This window comes from Quercus suber, unplaced genomic scaffold, assembly GCF_002906115.3.
Source record: "Quercus suber isolate HL8 unplaced genomic scaffold, Cork oak 2.0 scaffold_753, whole genome shotgun sequence".
NCBI classification, from domain to species: Eukaryota; Viridiplantae; Streptophyta; class Magnoliopsida; order Fagales; family Fagaceae; genus Quercus; species Quercus suber.
In genome coordinates, this window is record NW_027070189.1 from 179,822 (window position 1) to 198,522 (window position 18,701).

The 18,701-nt window shown below is 34.4% G+C and overlaps 1 protein-coding gene across 2 annotated transcripts; it reads left to right on the forward strand.

Moving 5' to 3' along the window:
• Nucleotides 1-10,315: 10,315 nt before the first annotated feature.
• On the forward strand, nucleotides 10,316-17,976 carry LOC112027062 (ALA-interacting subunit 3). Of its 2 annotated transcripts, XM_024059734.2 has the most exons (8): nucleotides 10,321-10,695; nucleotides 12,045-12,103; nucleotides 12,195-12,269; nucleotides 12,353-12,466; nucleotides 13,163-13,233; nucleotides 13,879-14,188; nucleotides 15,674-15,963; nucleotides 17,643-17,976. In XM_024059734.2, exons 1-8 carry the CDS (start codon nucleotides 10,605-10,607, stop codon nucleotides 17,695-17,697), a joined length of 1,065 nt encoding a protein of 354 aa, XP_023915502.2. In that variant the 5' UTR covers nucleotides 10,321-10,604; the 3' UTR covers nucleotides 17,698-17,976. The 2 variants fall into 2 exon arrangements, with proteins under 2 accessions (XP_065622947.1, XP_023915502.2); XM_065766875.1 differs by lacking the exon at nucleotides 15,674-15,963 and having other exon boundaries at nucleotides 10,316-10,695.
• Nucleotides 17,977-18,701: the final 725 nt, after the last annotated feature.

Here is an 18,701-nt window from a genome sequence, read left to right on the forward strand (position 1 = left end):
GAGCTGCTCCTGCCTCATTATCCACTCATTACATTTCCAGTTGGAGTTTTGGACTTTGAATTTGGAGACACAGAAATTTGGGGGAATGATTAACAATTTTCCAGCATATATATTGTTGATGATTTGCTCTTTTATTTGACAAGTTTAGAATATTTTATGAGACTTTGGGATTTGTCCTGGCAATATGTTAGGCTATTTAATCTCAGGAAGACACCAAGGCTGATGAAAGCTAGTGCTGCTTCAGTACCTTCTAGTAGCTGCTGAATTCTCTCTCTCTCTCTCTCTCTCTCTCTCTCTCTCTCTCTAACATGTTACCTGTTTCAAAATGATGAAAAGACCTTTGCACAGCAGAAAGTTTTTCTCTATTGCAAACTTCTGAATAGCACAAAGTAAACACACACACACAAGTTTTCTCTATTGCTGAAAAGTATCAATTTCTTGTGCTGTTCTTTTAGTTTTAGCCCAACCTCTTAACTAGTTTCTTGCTGGGTTTGCTTTTCAATTCAATAGGGTAGACTATTGGGATATCCCTGGTGTTGAATGGTTTTGCTTTTTTTTCCCCTACTAATTGTAAAGGACATTTTTTAATGTATTTTTGGCTGAATAACCTTTAGTTGAGCAACCCATGAAGGGGCATTGATAGTTTCCAGTTATATGGAAAGGGCATTGGTTTCAGGCATGAGTTATTCAATGGCCATGCTCAAGCAATGGTAACAAATAGGCCTCATATCTCCCTTTCTCATCTTTGATCTATGGAAGTCTTTGTTGAGGAATGATGCCAAAGGAAGAAAGGAAAAGAATGGGGCAAGGTTGCTCAAATCCCCTGCATAAGAATCTAATGAAGCTGTTATATGTGCAAAAACTCTTACATGAGATCCAATTTTACCATCCACATGAGAGATAGGTAGCAGCATGGTCAATTTTACAGTTCATTGTTGTAGAATATGACTTTACATTGGATAGAATGATGATAAATAATACACTTGGGTGACTCTTATTAGTATATGAGGGATCCATAGTTGATCCCAAACCTTTGGGACCAAATCTTGATTATTCTTGTACTTGTTTCATATGATGAGCTATTATCAATTTAATTTGTTGCTTCTTCTTTTTTAATTAAATTGCAAGGCTTGCATCATTAGGCTCTTAAATTCCTTATATGCTCTCAAGTTACTTAAAAAACCCTTGATCTTGAAGATTTTTGCTTAATGGACTCCTTTGGCTCACATTCTAGCTTGGGGAGGGTCTGCAGCATTATTCAACTCCTACATTTGGAGTTCAGAACTCTGCTGGTGCAGCAAGACAAAAGAAGAGGCAAAAGCTACATAAAGCCTATGAAAATGGAAAGGAAATCAAATGAGACAACAGATTCTTTTCTCTTTTTTTTTTGACAGAAAATGCAGTAGGCTGAAGATCTTGGAGACTGAAATATACAGCAATAGCAAATGAGTAAATCTGTAGCTGCAGAAAATTTCACTAATTTTTTCCCATAATTGCCTTTGCATTTGTGTTGTGGTGCCATTCAATTGAGGCAAATATGTGAGTGAGTGTGAAAATTTTGGTAAATTTTTTTGTGTCCATAGCAGGATTGATAGCAAATGTGGCCATGAAGTAGACAGAACATGGAATAAGAAATTATTTCAAGAAAATTCACTAAAAATCATATTTCGCCAATCAAGTCAACTACCCTGAAGATTCTGTTATGAATTATTGCACTTAAGGGCCGCCTCTGCAATTCATTAAAAATCAATTTTTTAATCCATGTAGTTGCAATGTTAGGGATTGTTCAAACAAAGATGCATAGAGTATGACAATACAACCCCTTTCTGTAGAAATTTGCACCAAAAAACAAAAAGGTTTGAGAGTAAGATAGAGGGGTCAGTGTTTTCAAATGGTAATGGAAAAATCTCTTGATACTAAGAGTTTCATCAACCTTTTTACATTATCAATGTGTTTTTGTGTTGTGGTGGGTTTAGTAGGGGTTGTTATTCATAGGCAAGGAGTATGCTTCTACCCTCTCACAAAGGTGTGGGCCTCATAATGGGTAAAACCCACCCCCCTATAAATTCCCTTGTAAATGTGAGGAGAGTATACAATAATTTTCCGTCTAGCAGAGCATTATCTCAAATGCAATATAAGTAAGATGTGAAAAAATCTGATTTTTTCAAATGCGTTATCCGAATTGAATTGAATGGTAATATAATGACTTGGCTTTCTCTTGAAAAATAGGGTTGGTACTAATGATAAGGGTTTGACTTGTATCACCATAATTTTAAGATATATAAAGGTGTTTCATTGCTTCTTTAAAATAATTTTATAATTTATTATAATGATAAAATTTAGGTACAACACTTAGATGTTGTTCCTTAAGTTTCCCTTTTAAGATTTAGTTATATAGTTATACTTAACTAAAAATACACTTCTATCCCATGAGAAAAAAGTCATATGGCTGAATCTTAAAAGAAGAATTTAAGTAACAATACCTAAGTATCGTACCAAAGTTTTGTCCTTATTATAATATTTGGTTTTAAAATTTTGGACTTATACAATGTGTATTCTTCACGTAACTTAAAACCAAATTTAAGTATTTTCCTTTACTATCTATATTTATTATTTAATTATAATTATGCTATTGAAGTATTTTCTTTAGTTTATATATAATTCTTAATTAAAAGTTAAAACGAATATCATACCAATATAATACTAGTCAATGGTATATTTCATTGCATAGAATGGATGCACTAGATATCACCTCCTTGTATGAACACACTGTCTTAATAGTTAATACTGCAATGTAATAGTATTCTCATATCATGTCATTGTTTACATCAATCTTCAAGACTGACAAATATCATAGAAATCGAAGTTATCAAATTATAATCATATTGCTCCCGTCAAACTGGATGAAGCTGAGTAAATTAAGAAGAGTCCGATTTTATCATAGGATAGATAATCTGAGAGAATATATAGCTTTGAGTAATGAATATTTTCTGATTTTAATTGATTTTCCCATAAAATTTTATCTTAGGATCCTCACATAACTTTATTCTCTAATGATTTTAAAGTGTGTATTGGATTTTTTTTTTTTTTTTTGCCAAGTTGGTCTAAAAGCAACCCATTCCTACAGTGTAACTCAACAAAAGAAAGAAAAAATATTGCAAATTAGTTGTTTATAGGAAAACAATACTTTTTTCATTCATTCATATGTATTACATCTTTGTAAAGTGTATATTACAAGAAAGTCTGGTTTTAACATATCTCTAATCTCAAAAACAAAACACCCCACTAGAATGACAGAGTTTTGCCCCATCAGCTTATGTAACATTGTTTACAATCTCATCTCCAAAGTCCTTGCAAACCACTTAAAAGCTATCCTCCCTCTAGTGATTGCCAAAAACCAAAGCGCTTTCACATCTAATAGACTTATAATTGATAACGTCCTAGTTGCCTTTGAGCTCATGCATTATCTGAATCACAAATCAGAGGGTAGGGATAGTTTGATGTCCGTTAAGCTTGATATGAGCAAGGCGTTTGATAGAGTTTAATGGGGCTTCATCAAGAGAGTCATGGAAAAATTGGGCTTCAACTGCAAATGGGTTTCTCTCATTATGCAGTACATTTCAACAGTCACATACTCTATCATTATCAACAGGAAAGCCTATGGCTGCATCACTCCTACTAGGGGCCTTCAACAAGGTGACCCACTCTCTCCGGGCCTTTTTCTTCTTTGTGCAAAGGGCCTTTCGGCATTGATCCACCAAGCTGCAAGAAATCAAGCTCTCAATGGAGTCTTTATCTGTAGGGGCTACCCACCTATCACGCATCTCTTCTTTGCTGACAATAGCCTTCTATTTTGCAAGGCCAACGCCCAAGAATGCAATGAGTTGATGCGCATCCTTAGTGACTATGAAGCGGCTTCGGGTCAAAAAATAAACCCCGACAAGTCTTCGGTTTTCTTCAGCCCTAATACCTCCTCTGCCACTAAGGATGAGATCCTCAACATCCTTGGTCCGATGCAAGACTCTCGGCACAAGAAGTACCTTGGTCTCCCCTCTTTGATTGGGAAATAAAAAACACAAGTCTTCACTGAAATCAAGGAAAAAGTGAGCAAAAAACTAGCAGTGGAAGGAGAAGCTTCTTTCCATAGGAGGTAGGGAAGTTCTTATCAAAGCCGTGGCACAAGCAGTGCCCACATACACAATAAGCTACTTCCTTCTTCCAAAAACCATGTGTGACGATTTGGAAAGAATGATGAGAAACTTTTGGTGGGGCCAAAGAAACCAAGAGTCAAAAATTGCTTGGGTTAGTTGGAAGAAGATATGTAAGTCCAAATTATATGGTGGCATGGGCTTCCAGAACCTCCAAGCCTTCAACTTAGCCTTACTAACAAAACAAGGGCGGCGGATTCTCACAAACCCTAACTCCTTAGTTGCTCGAGTCTATAAAGCTAAATATTTTCCCTATGATGATATCCTAAGCTCAAAGATTGGTAGTAATCCTAGCTATGCTTGGAGGAGCATCCATAACAGCTTGGGGATTCTTAAAGAAGGCACTAGATGGAGGGTGGGGAATGGTAAAAGGATTCACATTTAGGAAGATAGGTGGCTCCCAACACCAACCACCTACAAGGCGATTTCAACTCAAAAAGATTTTGACAACTTCCCAATGGTCTTATCACTCATAGACAAGGACACAAAAAGGTGGAAAACTGACTTGGTGAGATCAATCTTCCTGCCTTTTGAAGTTGATTCTATTCTCAAGATTCCTATTAGCTATAACCTCCCCGAAGATCATCTCATATGGCTGGGTAACAAAAGGGGCTCTTTCACCATGAAGAGTGCCTATTATATTGCAATGAGAGTAGCCGAAGAAAATGGCAATGGTGAAGTACAGCTGAGAACAACCAAGCCCCTTTTTGGAAAAGAATTTGGCAACTCAATGTTCCCCTAAAAGTTCAGATCTTTGCGTGGCGAGTCTGCAGAAATGGCCTCCCATCAATGCTTAATCTCAGGAGTAGAGGATTAAACTCATCTGGTTTTTGCCCGCTTTGTGACAAGGAAATAGAGTCCCTCCATCATGCTCTTCTCCTTTGCTCCCATGCCAAGCACACCTGGGCTTCTTGGCTTGACTGCCCAATAAAAATATCAACCACCGGTGCTGATATTGTGGACCTCACAGCCCAGTTCATTGGGGAAGGCAAGCTCAGTGATTTAGACTTATTTTTTATGGTTGCATGGTCAATCTGGGGAAACAGAAATCAGGCCATTCATAATGACGCAGCAATCCCGCCATCCCAAGTCTGGGAATCTGCGAGAAGAGCCTTACTTGATTATAAAGCTGCTCGTCTTAATCCTCTTCCATCTCATCCTCCTGCTCGTTTTCACTGGGCTGCACCACCACCAGGATTCCATAAGATCAACGTTGATGGCGCAACAGGTGGCGGGGGTGGCAACTCCTGCATTGGAGTAATCATTAGGGACTCATCGGGGGCCACAATTGGCGCTCTTTGCAAAGTTCTTCCAGCGTGCCTCCATGCAGAAGTTATTGAAGCCTATGCGCTGCACCTGGGGGTGCTTTTTGCGTTGGAAATTCAGATTACTCATTTAGTCAATGCTTCTTCCATCACCTGAAACAGGACGGCAACAGAGCAGCTCACTCTTTGGCAAGAGAAGCAAAAATTTCTGGCCAAACCAAAATTTGGAAAGGAACCTCTCCCCCTTGTATTCTGCAGATCCTTAGGGACGACTTCTTGTAATTTCTTTCCCTCTTTGGGCTCTGTTGTACTTCTTTTTTAGTGTGGAATGATATTTCTTCCAGTTTAACATCAAAAAAAAAAAGTCTGGTTTTTCTTTAATACATACATTTGATTTTCTCATATACTGAGTAGATCTTGCAAGATATTAAGCCACTTTGTTACAATTCTTGTTTACGTAGTTAATCTCCCACCATCATGGATGTAAATACATTAATTTTTTGTTTTTAATGCAATCAATCCATTTTTTGAATTTTATAAACCCACTTTTAGGTGAGTACAACAAAAAAAAAAAAAAAACACTGCATATTACATAACCCTGCAAAAAAAACTTTCAAATTTTCAGTGGGGGTGATGATAGAGCATAAATCCATAATTGCGGGTGTTGTCCCCATGCTGATAATCCCATCAAATCCCCGGTAGTACACGTGATATTATTCATTGTTGTCATGAGATATATGGTTGATAAGTCCACACTTGAAAGACCCTTTTTTTTTCAGCAAAAAAAAAAAATTTCCAGAATTGTGTAGGTTCATAGTTAGTTAAGCCAATATCTCACAGAAGTGGCAAACAAATTAGAGCAAATTAAACAAAACCACACCAAGTAATCACGTTGCTAGGTAGCACCTGACCGGTTCTCCAAAAAGAATTTAAAAAAAAATTTAATAAAAAAATAAAAGTAGAACCTGACCAAGTTGCACCCTAAAATCATGGATCTTGAGCAAGTACTTGCTTTAAATGTACATTTGATTTCTATCTCTTCTCTATATATAATTGAAATAAAATTTTTAGTGTCCACTTCTTAATATTTCTTAAGCTATCCCATGCTATCTAGTTCAAATTGATTTTTCAGTTAGCTCAACTAATAAAGTCTCTGATGGTTAAATAAGAGATCTGAGATTCAATCACCGTCTAGACCAAAAACCGATTGGTGACTTGGTCTGATAATAAAAAATTATTATCAGGAGTGGACGCTATAGCTTGAACTCTCTCTTAAAAAAAAAAAAAGATTTTCCAAAAACACAAATTAAGGACAAAACAAGTATTTCAAAAAAATGAGTGTGAGTTAAAAATGTTTAAATCTTGTGTTGTGTATCCAAGAGTTAAGTCCTTTTAGATATATACCATTGTCATTTTTTTTAAGACATTTTCTCATCTTCCCGTTTGTGTGTTAAAAATACTTAGTATTCTAAAAAAACAAAGTATTTCAAAGAATGGTTGAAAGAAATATTGGAATAAAATTAAAGGTTAATGGATAAAATAGTCAAACTGAAAAAAAAAAAAAATAAATAAATCCCTTAAATATATCTAATCCCATAACTCACATTTTTACATAATTTAAATTCTTTATAAAACTAGAACTATCAAAAATTTGAAATTCTTTAACATTTAAACAAATACTTAATTGAATATGTTTTAGTATTAGAAGCTCGTTCTCTTTCCTTTGTGTGTGTATTATATATATATATATTTGTTGCTTAAAAATATACTTAATTGGAAAATAAAAATTGCATGAATTGAATTTAAAATTAGCAAGCGTAGGACGTGTACAAGAGAACTTTGTTTCCTACGTTAAGTTTATAGAAACTAAATAAGAAAAATATATCAAACTCGTCCAAATTGTGATAATGTGTCACAATGAAAATCAGCGAAATCTTATTATTAAAGGAATTACAAAGATGGAGAATATACAACTTTGATTAATGTTTATTTTATCATTAAATTATTTTTTTAATCCCATAAAATATAACTTTGAAAGCAAAAGGGTAAATTGTGATTGATGACACTTTGAATTTTGAATCCCACAGGTAAAATTAAAATTGATAACATCATTGAATTTTTATTTATTTATCAAAAGGGTAAATTGTGATTGTTATGTCAATTTGGTCAAGCAATTGGAAAAATCAGCAAAACTTTATTCATGAGTCAGGAAAAGAGGCAAAAAGGTGCAACAGACTGACAGAGGATTAATAATTGTATTGTGATCCAGTTACTATTTGCTCACACAATGAATTTATAGAGATGGGATACAAGATAAACCTTTAAGTACCCATTACAAGACAAAAGATGAAAGTCCGACCAAAACTACGTGCACAATGATTAATATTTGATTGAATAGAGCTTAGAAATGGCTAAGTGTTCGTCCTCAGGTTTAATCCGAGGATGGTATTTCAATTGGATGATTTTTCTCTTTCTTTTTATTTTCCCAAAACTAGATCCTCCTCTGATCTAGGTGCTTCTTGGCTTTATACAACTTAGTAAGGATGCATTTGGATCTTACATTTGGAAGGTCATGATTAGACTTTCTTAATACTTATCCCATCAAGACCTTACTAGAAGGTTTTTACACCCAAATATGAGCTAGGAGGAACATTGTTTATTGTCATTTTCTCATTAATGCGGACAACTAAGTGGTTGCAATGTATTTAATACAAAGGGGATTGCTGCGTTGTCCTTCCTTTTTCTTCTTTTCCTTATTCAATACCAATTTACCTTTGTCCCCTGGGGATTGCACCGTACTCCCTTCATTCCTGATTCTTGGCCTCTCGAGGTTAAGTAGGAGCCCTCAGCACCCTCATCAACTGCAACATTCCGAACTCTTTATTAGTTAAATAGGTCCTTTCCAAAGAGATTTCGTGAAGTTCCCCTCCTCGAAAATGCCCTTGCCTATTTTATTAATTGCTTTGGATTCTCATCCCCCCTATATATATATATATATATATATCATCAAGTCATATTAATTCAAAACTAAAAATTAGATTATCAAAGAATTCCAGTATACACAGTATTAATTAGAATTTTTTCATAAAAAATTAAAATTAAAATTTTATCTTTATGTTTAATTTTTTTTTTAATGGAAATACTAAAACTTCATTAAAAAACTAGAAAGAGAAATTGCATCATGAAGAAGAATTTGTTCTATAAAACAAGGACTTTCTTGAATCCAAAAAGAGAAATTATCAATGCTTGAGGCATTTTCAAAATTTTTTTTTTTGAAAAATAAATACACACACCAGAGAAAGATGATTATTGGATTTTAACCTACCCATAAAAACAACAAGAACAAAAAATCAAAAAGGAAACTTAGCAAGAAATAACATATCATCAAATCAAGATGAAATCTAACACATCTCTTTCTCTCTCTTCCTTGCAAAATTATTTATTACACCTAATATACTATAGATTAGGATCCTCTATATTTCATAAGTTAATTCCATTATAACCTTGCAAAAATCATTTTAATTCATTTTAAACCGAATGAATTAGATTTTGTAATATCATCAACATTTTTTTTTTTTGAATGAGATTTAAACAAAGGTTTATCTTTCATTATTTTATTATCTATTTAATTATTGATGACATGTCTAATTCACCAATCTCAAAATGAATGTGTCTATATATTTGGACACTCTTACCCAAACTGTACGAAGGATCTTAATCAACATAATATGCTTTCCTCTCACATAAATATGGGTTCTACCTATAGATCCAGCAAATAAAACCCACTCTTATGTAACATGGAGACATAAGGGTTTGCAATATGATTAAAGAGATTAAATTCTATAAGGATGGGGTGTAAAACCTATGTTTTACACCATCCAATAAGTGATTGCCACATTAGCATTTTATTTAAAATTTATTAAAATTCAATACATCCTATCATACCTAATAACATCTCAATAGATTCCCAATTTGGTTGGATTTATATATGGGTATTAGAATTGATTGAGTGTGATTGTGTTTATTCTTAAATATGTGATAAGATGATGTGGCATGTTAGGATTGGAAGGGTAAAACATGGGTTTTACACCACATCCTTATAGAATTTAATCTCATGATTAAATAATGTTAAAGAATCAATCTTTTTATATAATTGTTGATGTGACAAATTATAATTGGTATAATATCACTTTTACATAATCCGCATATTTTTTTTTATGAATTTGTTAGTTAAGAAATACTTTTAAAAACTTTTTTTTTTTTTAGAAAAGAAAAAAATAACTAATTTTTTTTTTTATAGTTTTTATATTTTTTATATAAATAGTATCAAAAATTTTTAAAAATAATTCATTAACAAATATCCTAATTCAAATAGTTAACTGAGACTATATTAACGCAAACACAATATTCCACTTAACCATTAGGAAAATCATTGTACCATTTTTCTAGGGGATATTGTAACCTTGAACATGATTACGTAGAAAATGCTACTCTTGTTAGTAGTAACTATACATTTAAGAAAGAGAATGGAATGTTCTCAAAAAATACAAAAAAAGAAAAGAAAAAAAGAAAAAGAGAATGGAAAAACGTGTGGATTCATTCACTTCCCTTTACTATTATTGGTTCAAGACCACAAGTCACCAACCAAACCCAATTATTTCTAATTTTCTCTTTCTTTATTCAAATAAAAAAAAAAAAAACACCATGTTTGAAATCAAAATACTAGTACCCAGTCCAATTGTCCAACCGTGTCTCTCTCTCTCTCCCGTTTGACCTGATTGTTTCTCTCTCTCTCTCTCTAGAAACATAAGGAAAAATATATATATATATATATATTAATAAGTGTGTGCGTCCGCCCTCTACAGGGAGAGAGAAAAATACAGTCTTTTTTGAACCCCTGAAAAGTCAAAACGTTTACAAAACAAAGCAACAAATACCCAGTTCAAAACCACAACAACAACAACCAAATTGCCCAATACCCTTTTGCTCTCTCTTTCTGAAATTCCAAGGCTTTGATTTTAAATCAAATTCACTCTGAGGGTTGGTGGGTTTGCTTTGTTTTTTAGATTTGAGGGAAACAGAGTAGGAAAAAAAAAGCAGTGTCTTTTTTATTTTGTTTATCTTTTCGTCTATGATGAGTTCCAATACGGCGTCGTCTAGCGCAGTAGTCGCTGGATCGGCTGATTCTGCAGCTCCCAGAAGAAATTCCAAGAAACCCAAATGTAATTTCTTCTCAAAAGACTTGATTTTTATGGTTTTTTTTGGTGTGGAGTTTTGGTTCCATCCATGAGTACCCACTTGCTAATTTGTTGAGTTTTCACATGTGTTTTGCTTGTTTTCTTTGTATTTTGAGATTTTGAGTTGTTACTCATAGTGCCAAAATCTAAAAATTTTGACTTTTTTTATTCTTTTGGGAATAATTCAGAGATACCCAGATGAATTTTTTTGGTTACTGTTCATGAATTTCTGATTGTCATGCTTTGTGGTTTTTTTTTTTTCATGTTCTGTGTGAAGCTTCTGATTGTATTGTAAAGCTGAGTTTTTTACTTTTGGCTAATCTGTGTGCATCTGAGAGTTTGGTTTTTATTAGATTAACAATAATCTGTTATAGATTTGGTATTTAATTTTGTACTTGATATGTAACTTGTTAATAAAGGGTTTACAATTAATTGATTGTTTGCCTTTTGGTGTTCTAACAAAAGTTGACTTTCTGTCTTAATAACATATCTGTAGATTACAAGATGGATGGTCATGATCTCAGGAACAATAGCAGATTTTATTTCTACCTATATAGATTTTTACTATTTTTGCTGCTCGAAATTTTGAGGTTTTCATTTATTATCTATAACAACTTGAGTTTGCTTGTCCCTACTAGAACCTTGTAAAATACTAATAAAATTGTTTCTTTGGTTTATAATTAAATGTGTTGTCAATGCTGATGCCAGTGCTTTAAGCCTTTTAGCTTGGTTTTTTGCAGCTAAAGTGAAATGAATGAAAATTTGAGTAGGATGACAATTGGGTGGCTTTATTGGGTATAGTCACGTGCCTTGCCCGTAGGAGGGGTATGTGATTCATGTGTTAAGAGTTATGGTCAAGTTTCAGGCATGCCTTTTGATCTCAGTTCATGTTTGTGTTTGATCAGGTGTTTGTAGAGTTATGTTCAATATTCTTTGTTATGCATTCTAGAATTTAGGAAGTCAATTGATATGACATCTAGATGCACACTTTTACTTATAAAAAAAAAAAGACATCTGGATGCACACTTTTGTCTAATGCACGAAGGTGAGCATTAGTTAGCTTTTACCTTTTTGATTTCATGGGGCTTTTGTGTTTATGAAGCCCTCTTGTTTGTATGTTTGTGTGCTTATGTATGCATGGCGTGTTTGCGTATGTAGTGAAGCTGTCCACAGTTTTCCCTTTTACCCTTTGTATGATCCAATACAGCATAAATCAGCTAAAAGTTGACTTTTCTTTAGAAGCTCCAATTATGTTAGCAACTTGTTTGCAAATTCTAGGAAACTTCATGGGATTTTAAATGGACTAAAGCGGATTGCCTTTACAAAATTTTCAGATTCTAGGTTTACTCAGCAAGAACTTCCAGCATGCAAACCAATTCTCACACCAAGATGGGTAAGCTTTATAATTGCTCATTTTTAGTTTCTCCCAGGTGACATTCTCAGTATTCAAGGAAAAAATAATTAATCTCTATCTCCTTGTGCAGGTGATTTCAGCATTCTTGCTTGTTAGTGTTGTCTTTATTCCCATTGGAGTTGCTTCCTTGTTTGCTTCCAGAGATGTATGTTCAACTATGAACCAAATGTTTGCAGTTTACTTCTAGTCCCACATATAGTTGATTTGGAATCTCTATCTTTCTACCAGGTTGTTGAAATTGTTGACCGGTATGATAACGACTGCATACCGCCAGATAATAGAACTGATAAGGTCAATTACATACAGACCCCTGGAGATAAATCATGCAACCGAACTATAACAGTAAGCCTTTGGATGCAATTCTCATCTATGTTATTATTGTTTGTTATTAGAGGGATATTTCTACAATAGTAATCAATTGCTGTAGTAGCTGTAGCAGTGTAGTTAAAGCACAAAGCCAAAAGGCGACCTTAAGGCATCAAGTCATTGCATCTCCTGAGGCATGAGGTGCTAAAAATGTGTTTTCCCGAGATGTTTACCTAATGAACCCTTTGTCATCTACTATTTTTTTTTTCCACCGTTGCATCTCTTTGCTAATGTTTATGACGAACATGTCACAACCAAATTATTTTTGGCAAATAACAGAACTTCCCTTTTAATGGAATTAGCACTTTGGTCCTTTTCTTAAATTTCATTTAGACTCTTGCCTCAAGCACCTCTCACAAAGTGTAAGGTGCTTGCCTAGGCTCTAAAGGCAAGCGCTTCACTAAAAGCACCTTCCCTTAGGCCTTCAGAGGTGCCTTAGTGGCGCATTGCCTCGCCTTGCCTAAGTGTCGAGGTGAGTGCTTGGCTCACCTTTGACTATGCTGAGTAGTAGGAGGGGATCTTGGAAGCTACTGTAACGTCTCTGGCAATATCATTCTCTGATACCTATTGTGTTTTTAAGGTGATAGAAAGTTATAATTTAAAAGAAATTCCTAGTTCCTGAGTTTACAAAATGGCTAAACTTAACTTCTATTTTCTTGTTTATCTGGAAAGGTACCAAAGCGAATGAAGCAGCCTATATATGTGTACTATCAGCTTGACAATTTCTACCAGAATCATCGCAGGTATTCTCCCCTGCCTTTGCCATACCCTCCAAATATTTTCTATATGATTAATGCAAGATACTATTCCATGAAATATGGCATCCTTTTTTCTTTTTTTCTTTTTTTGGTGGCCTTTGAAACTTAGATCTCTAAAGAGCAGGAAGTTCCGGGTAGACAATAGAACATGGTTAATCCTGTCAATAATGGTATGTGGTGAAGAGTACACCTTATTAAAATTGTTGCTGCAAATTATGATTTAAGAAAGGATTATTGGATTTGGGGTGCAGTAACATGAAATTTTTTTAATGATGGTTTTCTTACCATTTGAAAACACAATATTGTGCCTGCTTCTGGGTAGGTAAAAATCACTGCAGTTTGTACTACAGGGAAGTGATTCCATTCCTTAATTCGTGAAAAATAGCATCACAGAACTATTGGAGCATATGTGCATCTTATCAACTGTATTTGGTTTTTTAGTCAATTAAAATGACACGTAAAATGTATAACAAGTTATAGATTGGGTATTCACATGGGCGCAGCCCCACTCTTCTTTGCATTGCTTTAATAATAGTTTACTGTCATTGACAAATATATGAAATATACTTTGTAAAAAATGGAAGTTTCCTTGGTGAAAATCAAGTGTAACCATGACTTTGTATGATACAGGTATGTGAAGAGCCGTAGTGATGCGCAGTTGAGAGATAACTCAAGTGCTTCTGACACAAGCACTTGCAAGCCTGAAGATGCAATCAATGGGACACTACCAATTGTTCCTTGTGGTCTTATAGCTTGGAGTTTGTTTAATGATACCTATAGCTTCTCCATCAACAGCTCGCAATTGAATGTGAACAAGAAGGGTATTTCATGGAAGAGTGATAGGGAGCACAAGTTTGGCAGCGATGTCTATCCTATGAACTTTCAAACAAATGGAACTGGAACTCTTATAGGCGGTGCATCGCTCAATTCATCCATACCAGTAAGCCTTTCATTACTTCTTGTCTGGTAGAATTGAAGCATAACCAGTATCATATTTCTGCACAATAGTTGACTTACTAAACCAAATGGAGCGGTTGTGCTCATTGTTAGAATAAGGAAAGATGTCTGCTGTTATCTACTATTTTAGGATGTTTTTCTGATAAATGTTTTGTTGAGATAAATCCAAAAGGAGCATAAATGGGGTACCCAGGATGTATACAAAAGAAGTCATGCTAGATTTTTCTGATAAGCAGTTCTTAAAAATAAGGCGATGTCTAATAGATAGATCCATACAGGAGAATATCCAGACCAACCAAAACTTCTTGAATTCTAAAATTACAATAGCTAAAAGCTCTATAAAGGAAAAATGAAGTAACACTTTCTTCAAACAAAAATTTTACTAATATTTTATTAGTTTATGCATAGGAATTGTATCTCCCACAAGAAAAAAGTGCAGAGAAAGAGGTTTATAAATTGGAATTTCCCTTGTGGTCAAATACTTTGCTCTTTTTTCTTTTAATTGTTTATTCTAGATGCTGTCATCATATTTATCATGCTGCTCTGGAGGCTACTTTGCCATTCCTCAGCCACTCTCTCCAATTCTCTGAGAACTCTTACAAACCATCAGAGACATTAGTTCTCTAGCTGCTGAACAGTTCAGAAGCAAATGAATGACTGTGAGAGAGGATAAATTTTGGAAATCTGTCTGTGTGCTTGTGATGGGCTTAGGGTTAAGAGAATTTGTGGATCTGGGGCTTTAAAAACCTTAAAAGAAATAGATAAGGTTCAAGGATTGACTAGAGTTTTGGAAATGTTATGAGAATGAGGGCAAGAGTGTACAGTGAAGAAGAATAGGAAATAAGAACATGATAGGCAATCTTTCCTTAACACTTAACTCTATATTCAATATCAAAGTCTGGAATATTTTGAGTACAATGACACATATATGCTATAGACGCTCGTTCTTGTACTAGTAACACTAGTACTCCTAATTTTAATTGGAAACTAAGGAAAACTCAAATAAAAGCTAACTTGGACTCTCAAGAGGCGTAAATTTTAGTAAGTTTTTGACTCGAATCGATTACTAAAATCCCCTTAATACACTGGGATGGAGAATGATTAAAAACTAACCAGAACTCAAGGAATAAAAACCCAAATTAAAGACGTTTTAACCTTCAAATTTTTATTTATTTATTGAGAGTTCACCTTCAAAACCATGTAAAAATTGACCCAATATGATGTTGCATGTGAGCCACAAAATAAATCTTGAAATCTACAAAGAATAGTAAACCAATCTTCCATGGCTGTAGTTGGGTTCATTTTACTATCCAATTCATAAAATTTACCTGTAGTTCACCTCTCCTGTTTTACCCACTTTTTTAATATCTCTAATATTTGAATACCTGTTTGGTGTCATTCTTATCCAAAACTGCTTCAGCCAATGAGGCAAGTGGCTAATCTGGTCAAATATGTTTTTTGCCAACAGTTGAGTCAGCAGGAGGACCTCATTGTATGGATGCGAACTGCTGCTCTGCCAACCTTTAGAAAGTTGTATGGGAAAATAGAGGTGGATCTTGAGCCAAATGATGTCATTAGTGTCACATTGCAGAACAGATATAATACCTACAGTTTTAATGGCAAGAAAAAGCTTGTGCTTTCGACCACTAGCTGGCTTGGCGGAAAGAATGACTTTCTTGGCATTGCTTATCTCACTGTTGGTGGGCTGTGCTTCTTTTTGGCTTTGATTTTCACTCTAGTATATCTTGTTAAGCCAAGGTAAATTTCTTTACCACAATAATCTTGCTCTTAATATCTAGGACTCTCTATAAGAGTGATGCTGTCAGCTGGTGCCCTTGTTTGAGCTTTCCAGTTTTGCAGCCTATTTATTTTAAATATGTCTGGCCAGACTCTAGGGAAGCATACTAGGGTACATTAGTGTTTTAGGCTTTGTTGTCTTTGTTTCCAGGTACCTGCATAAATTGATTAATTGGTGTGGTGAAAGTGAAACAGAAAGTGAACTTTTGGTCTTATTTCTATATAATTTCAAAAAGATTTGGACATGGGCTTTTGATCATGGAACTTACTTTCTTTTAACCTGCTGTTAGGCAAGCATGTGTAGTTATTATGCAGTAATAATGGGTGAGCTAAATGTAGGCATATAATAGTTTTCTTCCTTTTACTTATTTATATTACATAAATCTCAACTTAATAACTCATTTCCCTTGGACTTTTGTAAATTAAGAATTTACACCCACCCTTGTTAATTGAATATTTTTAAATAAGATCTTTTACATAGTTAAACGGAAGTTTTGATGTAGAAGTTGGAAAAGTTATAATATCTTGAGAAAATATTATACCTTTTTATGTAATCTGCATTACATAATTGGTTATTTAGTCTAATGGCCTAAAATCATCTTGTTCCAGCACAATTTTGTGACTATGGTGGAGCTAGTGTTCAGTTTAATTTAGGGGTGGTAAGAACTAGGTATATGTTAGCACTAGTGTCTATTGACTAAAATGGACCCAAGTTTATTTATTTATTTTTTAAAGAAACTGGACCCAAGTTATAGGGCAATACCTTCTTTTGGAAAATGATGTGTTTATTTTATTTTACTTATTGGAAAACCTTACGAATGATCTATTTAAATCAGTAGCTTTACATGGGAGCATGCGTAATGGTGTAGGGGTTGCTGGTTGGATTCTCCCCATGCTGCCTAGGGCCAGTGGCCACTCACTTATTAAAAGGGAAAAAAAGAAGATAAAAGATGACACTTAATGGGGTCATTGAAATGAATCTTTTCTTGGCCATTGGCTTTCAATCTTGTAATTACCTACCAGGCTTCAACATCCTTTTAGGCCTGCCTCTTGTCTTTTGATGCACGTGCAGTTCTTGGTTGCCAGAGTGACTCCAGAGTATCGGTTTAAATGACATACTCTCATGTCCTCATTTCTTCCCCTTTTTGGGTACCCGCATATTTTTTCTTGTATGGCCCCTTATCCAGCATAGCATATTCATTTATTTTTGTCATATAGACATGCTTTTCCTCCAAACATATCATACAGCTAGTTTTACCAAGATTCATATACTTTTCCTGTTGGACTTGTCAAGTATGCCACATCATTCTCTAGATGAGCTTTACTTAATTGCTCCTGTCCAATTTAAAGAAAAGTCCTTTATCTTGTCATCCTTGTGGATAATTCTGAGTAAGATAAGAGAAGAAAGAATCAAGTCTTTTAACTTACTAAGATAAGAAGTATCTGCTAATACCTAGTTCAGTCAATGGGGTAGGGTAGGATACTGTGCACCGGGGTGTAAAAATTCCTTATGAAGAAACATTTTTCATGAGGAATTCCTAGGCAAAAGGAGGGGAAGTAGGATTTAAAAGCAATATGTAGATAGTTATGTCCTGTAACTCCTGTTACTAAATTTTACTTCTGTTTCCCTCTATTTTCAGGAGACTTGGAGATCCTTCTTACTTGTCATGGAACAGAAATCCAGGAGGGCGTTAAGAAAGTTTCTGGACCTATTATGATGGCTTATCTTGAGCTAATCATGGTGGATAATTTACATGATGTAATTTTATGCTTACTTCCCCCTTGTGTGAGTTGTACCGATATGTTGATATATGCTCTCAATAGATGCAACATGTTTTGAACACGCTGTACCTTAGGCTACAATTGTATTTTATATTAATTTTTTAAATTTGTTTTTATGTGCCTATATGGTTCTGAGAGCATCTTTGTGCAATGTTCTTTAAATTTATTAAAAAAGAAGTTAAATTCATATTCCGCTCTGTGTGGCATATTATGATTGCAGATTGCAGCAAGTAGCAACTTTAATGATCATCATCACTTCATGTCGGCTAAAATGTTTCAATCATGGCTAAAAATATTTGTACATTTTTGTTTGTCAAGTTTAGTACAAGTTATGTTTATACTTGAAAGTTTGGACCTTTTCAGGAAGCTAAATAACTAGTATGTGAATTTTGAAGAGTTTGAATCTGTAACATTTTAAAAAAAGAAAGAAAGAAAAAACTAATAAAACAATGAAAAAAAAAAATACAAAAAAAGGATTCATTTGTAAGAATGCCTGATAAACATTTTTCTGCACATCAAATGCCTCGAAAACACAATGTATCACACGTTAGCCATTTGATTGTGACCATATTTTCAACCGTAACTAAAATTTCCTGATAAAAGGTAGCACCAATTTTGGACGAGGTTCATAAGTCATTTTAAGGCATTTTGGTACCAGCAATAATGTCTGCACCTATTGGGAGCAACATAAATAATGTACCAATGTACAGGAACAAGAAGATGGCGACAGAGAACTTTTTCTGATACAATGGGAAGTTTCATAGTAATTTATCATTTAATTGGAACATACTGTCCTAGATATGAAATCAATCGGTACAATAGGACCAATGGGGTAAAGTTGGTTGCTCAACATGATGTTAACAATATGCAAGGTTTTGGACCTCAATAGATGGCGTAGATTCTGCATTTCTAAGTGG

Excerpts from the sequence above, each read along its gene's own strand:
- LOC112027062 (XM_024059734.2), top strand. The coding sequence starts at position 10,605 with ATGATGAGTTCCAATACGGCGTCGTCTAGCGCAGTAGTCGCTGGATCG. Across the intron at positions 12,270-12,352 it reads CCTTGTTTGCTTCCAGAGAT|GTTGTTGAAATTGTTGACCG; the intron begins GTATGTTCAACT and ends TCTTTCTACCAG. Across the intron at positions 13,234-13,878 it reads TTCTACCAGAATCATCGCAG|GTATGTGAAGAGCCGTAGTG; the intron begins GTATTCTCCCCT and ends TGTATGATACAG.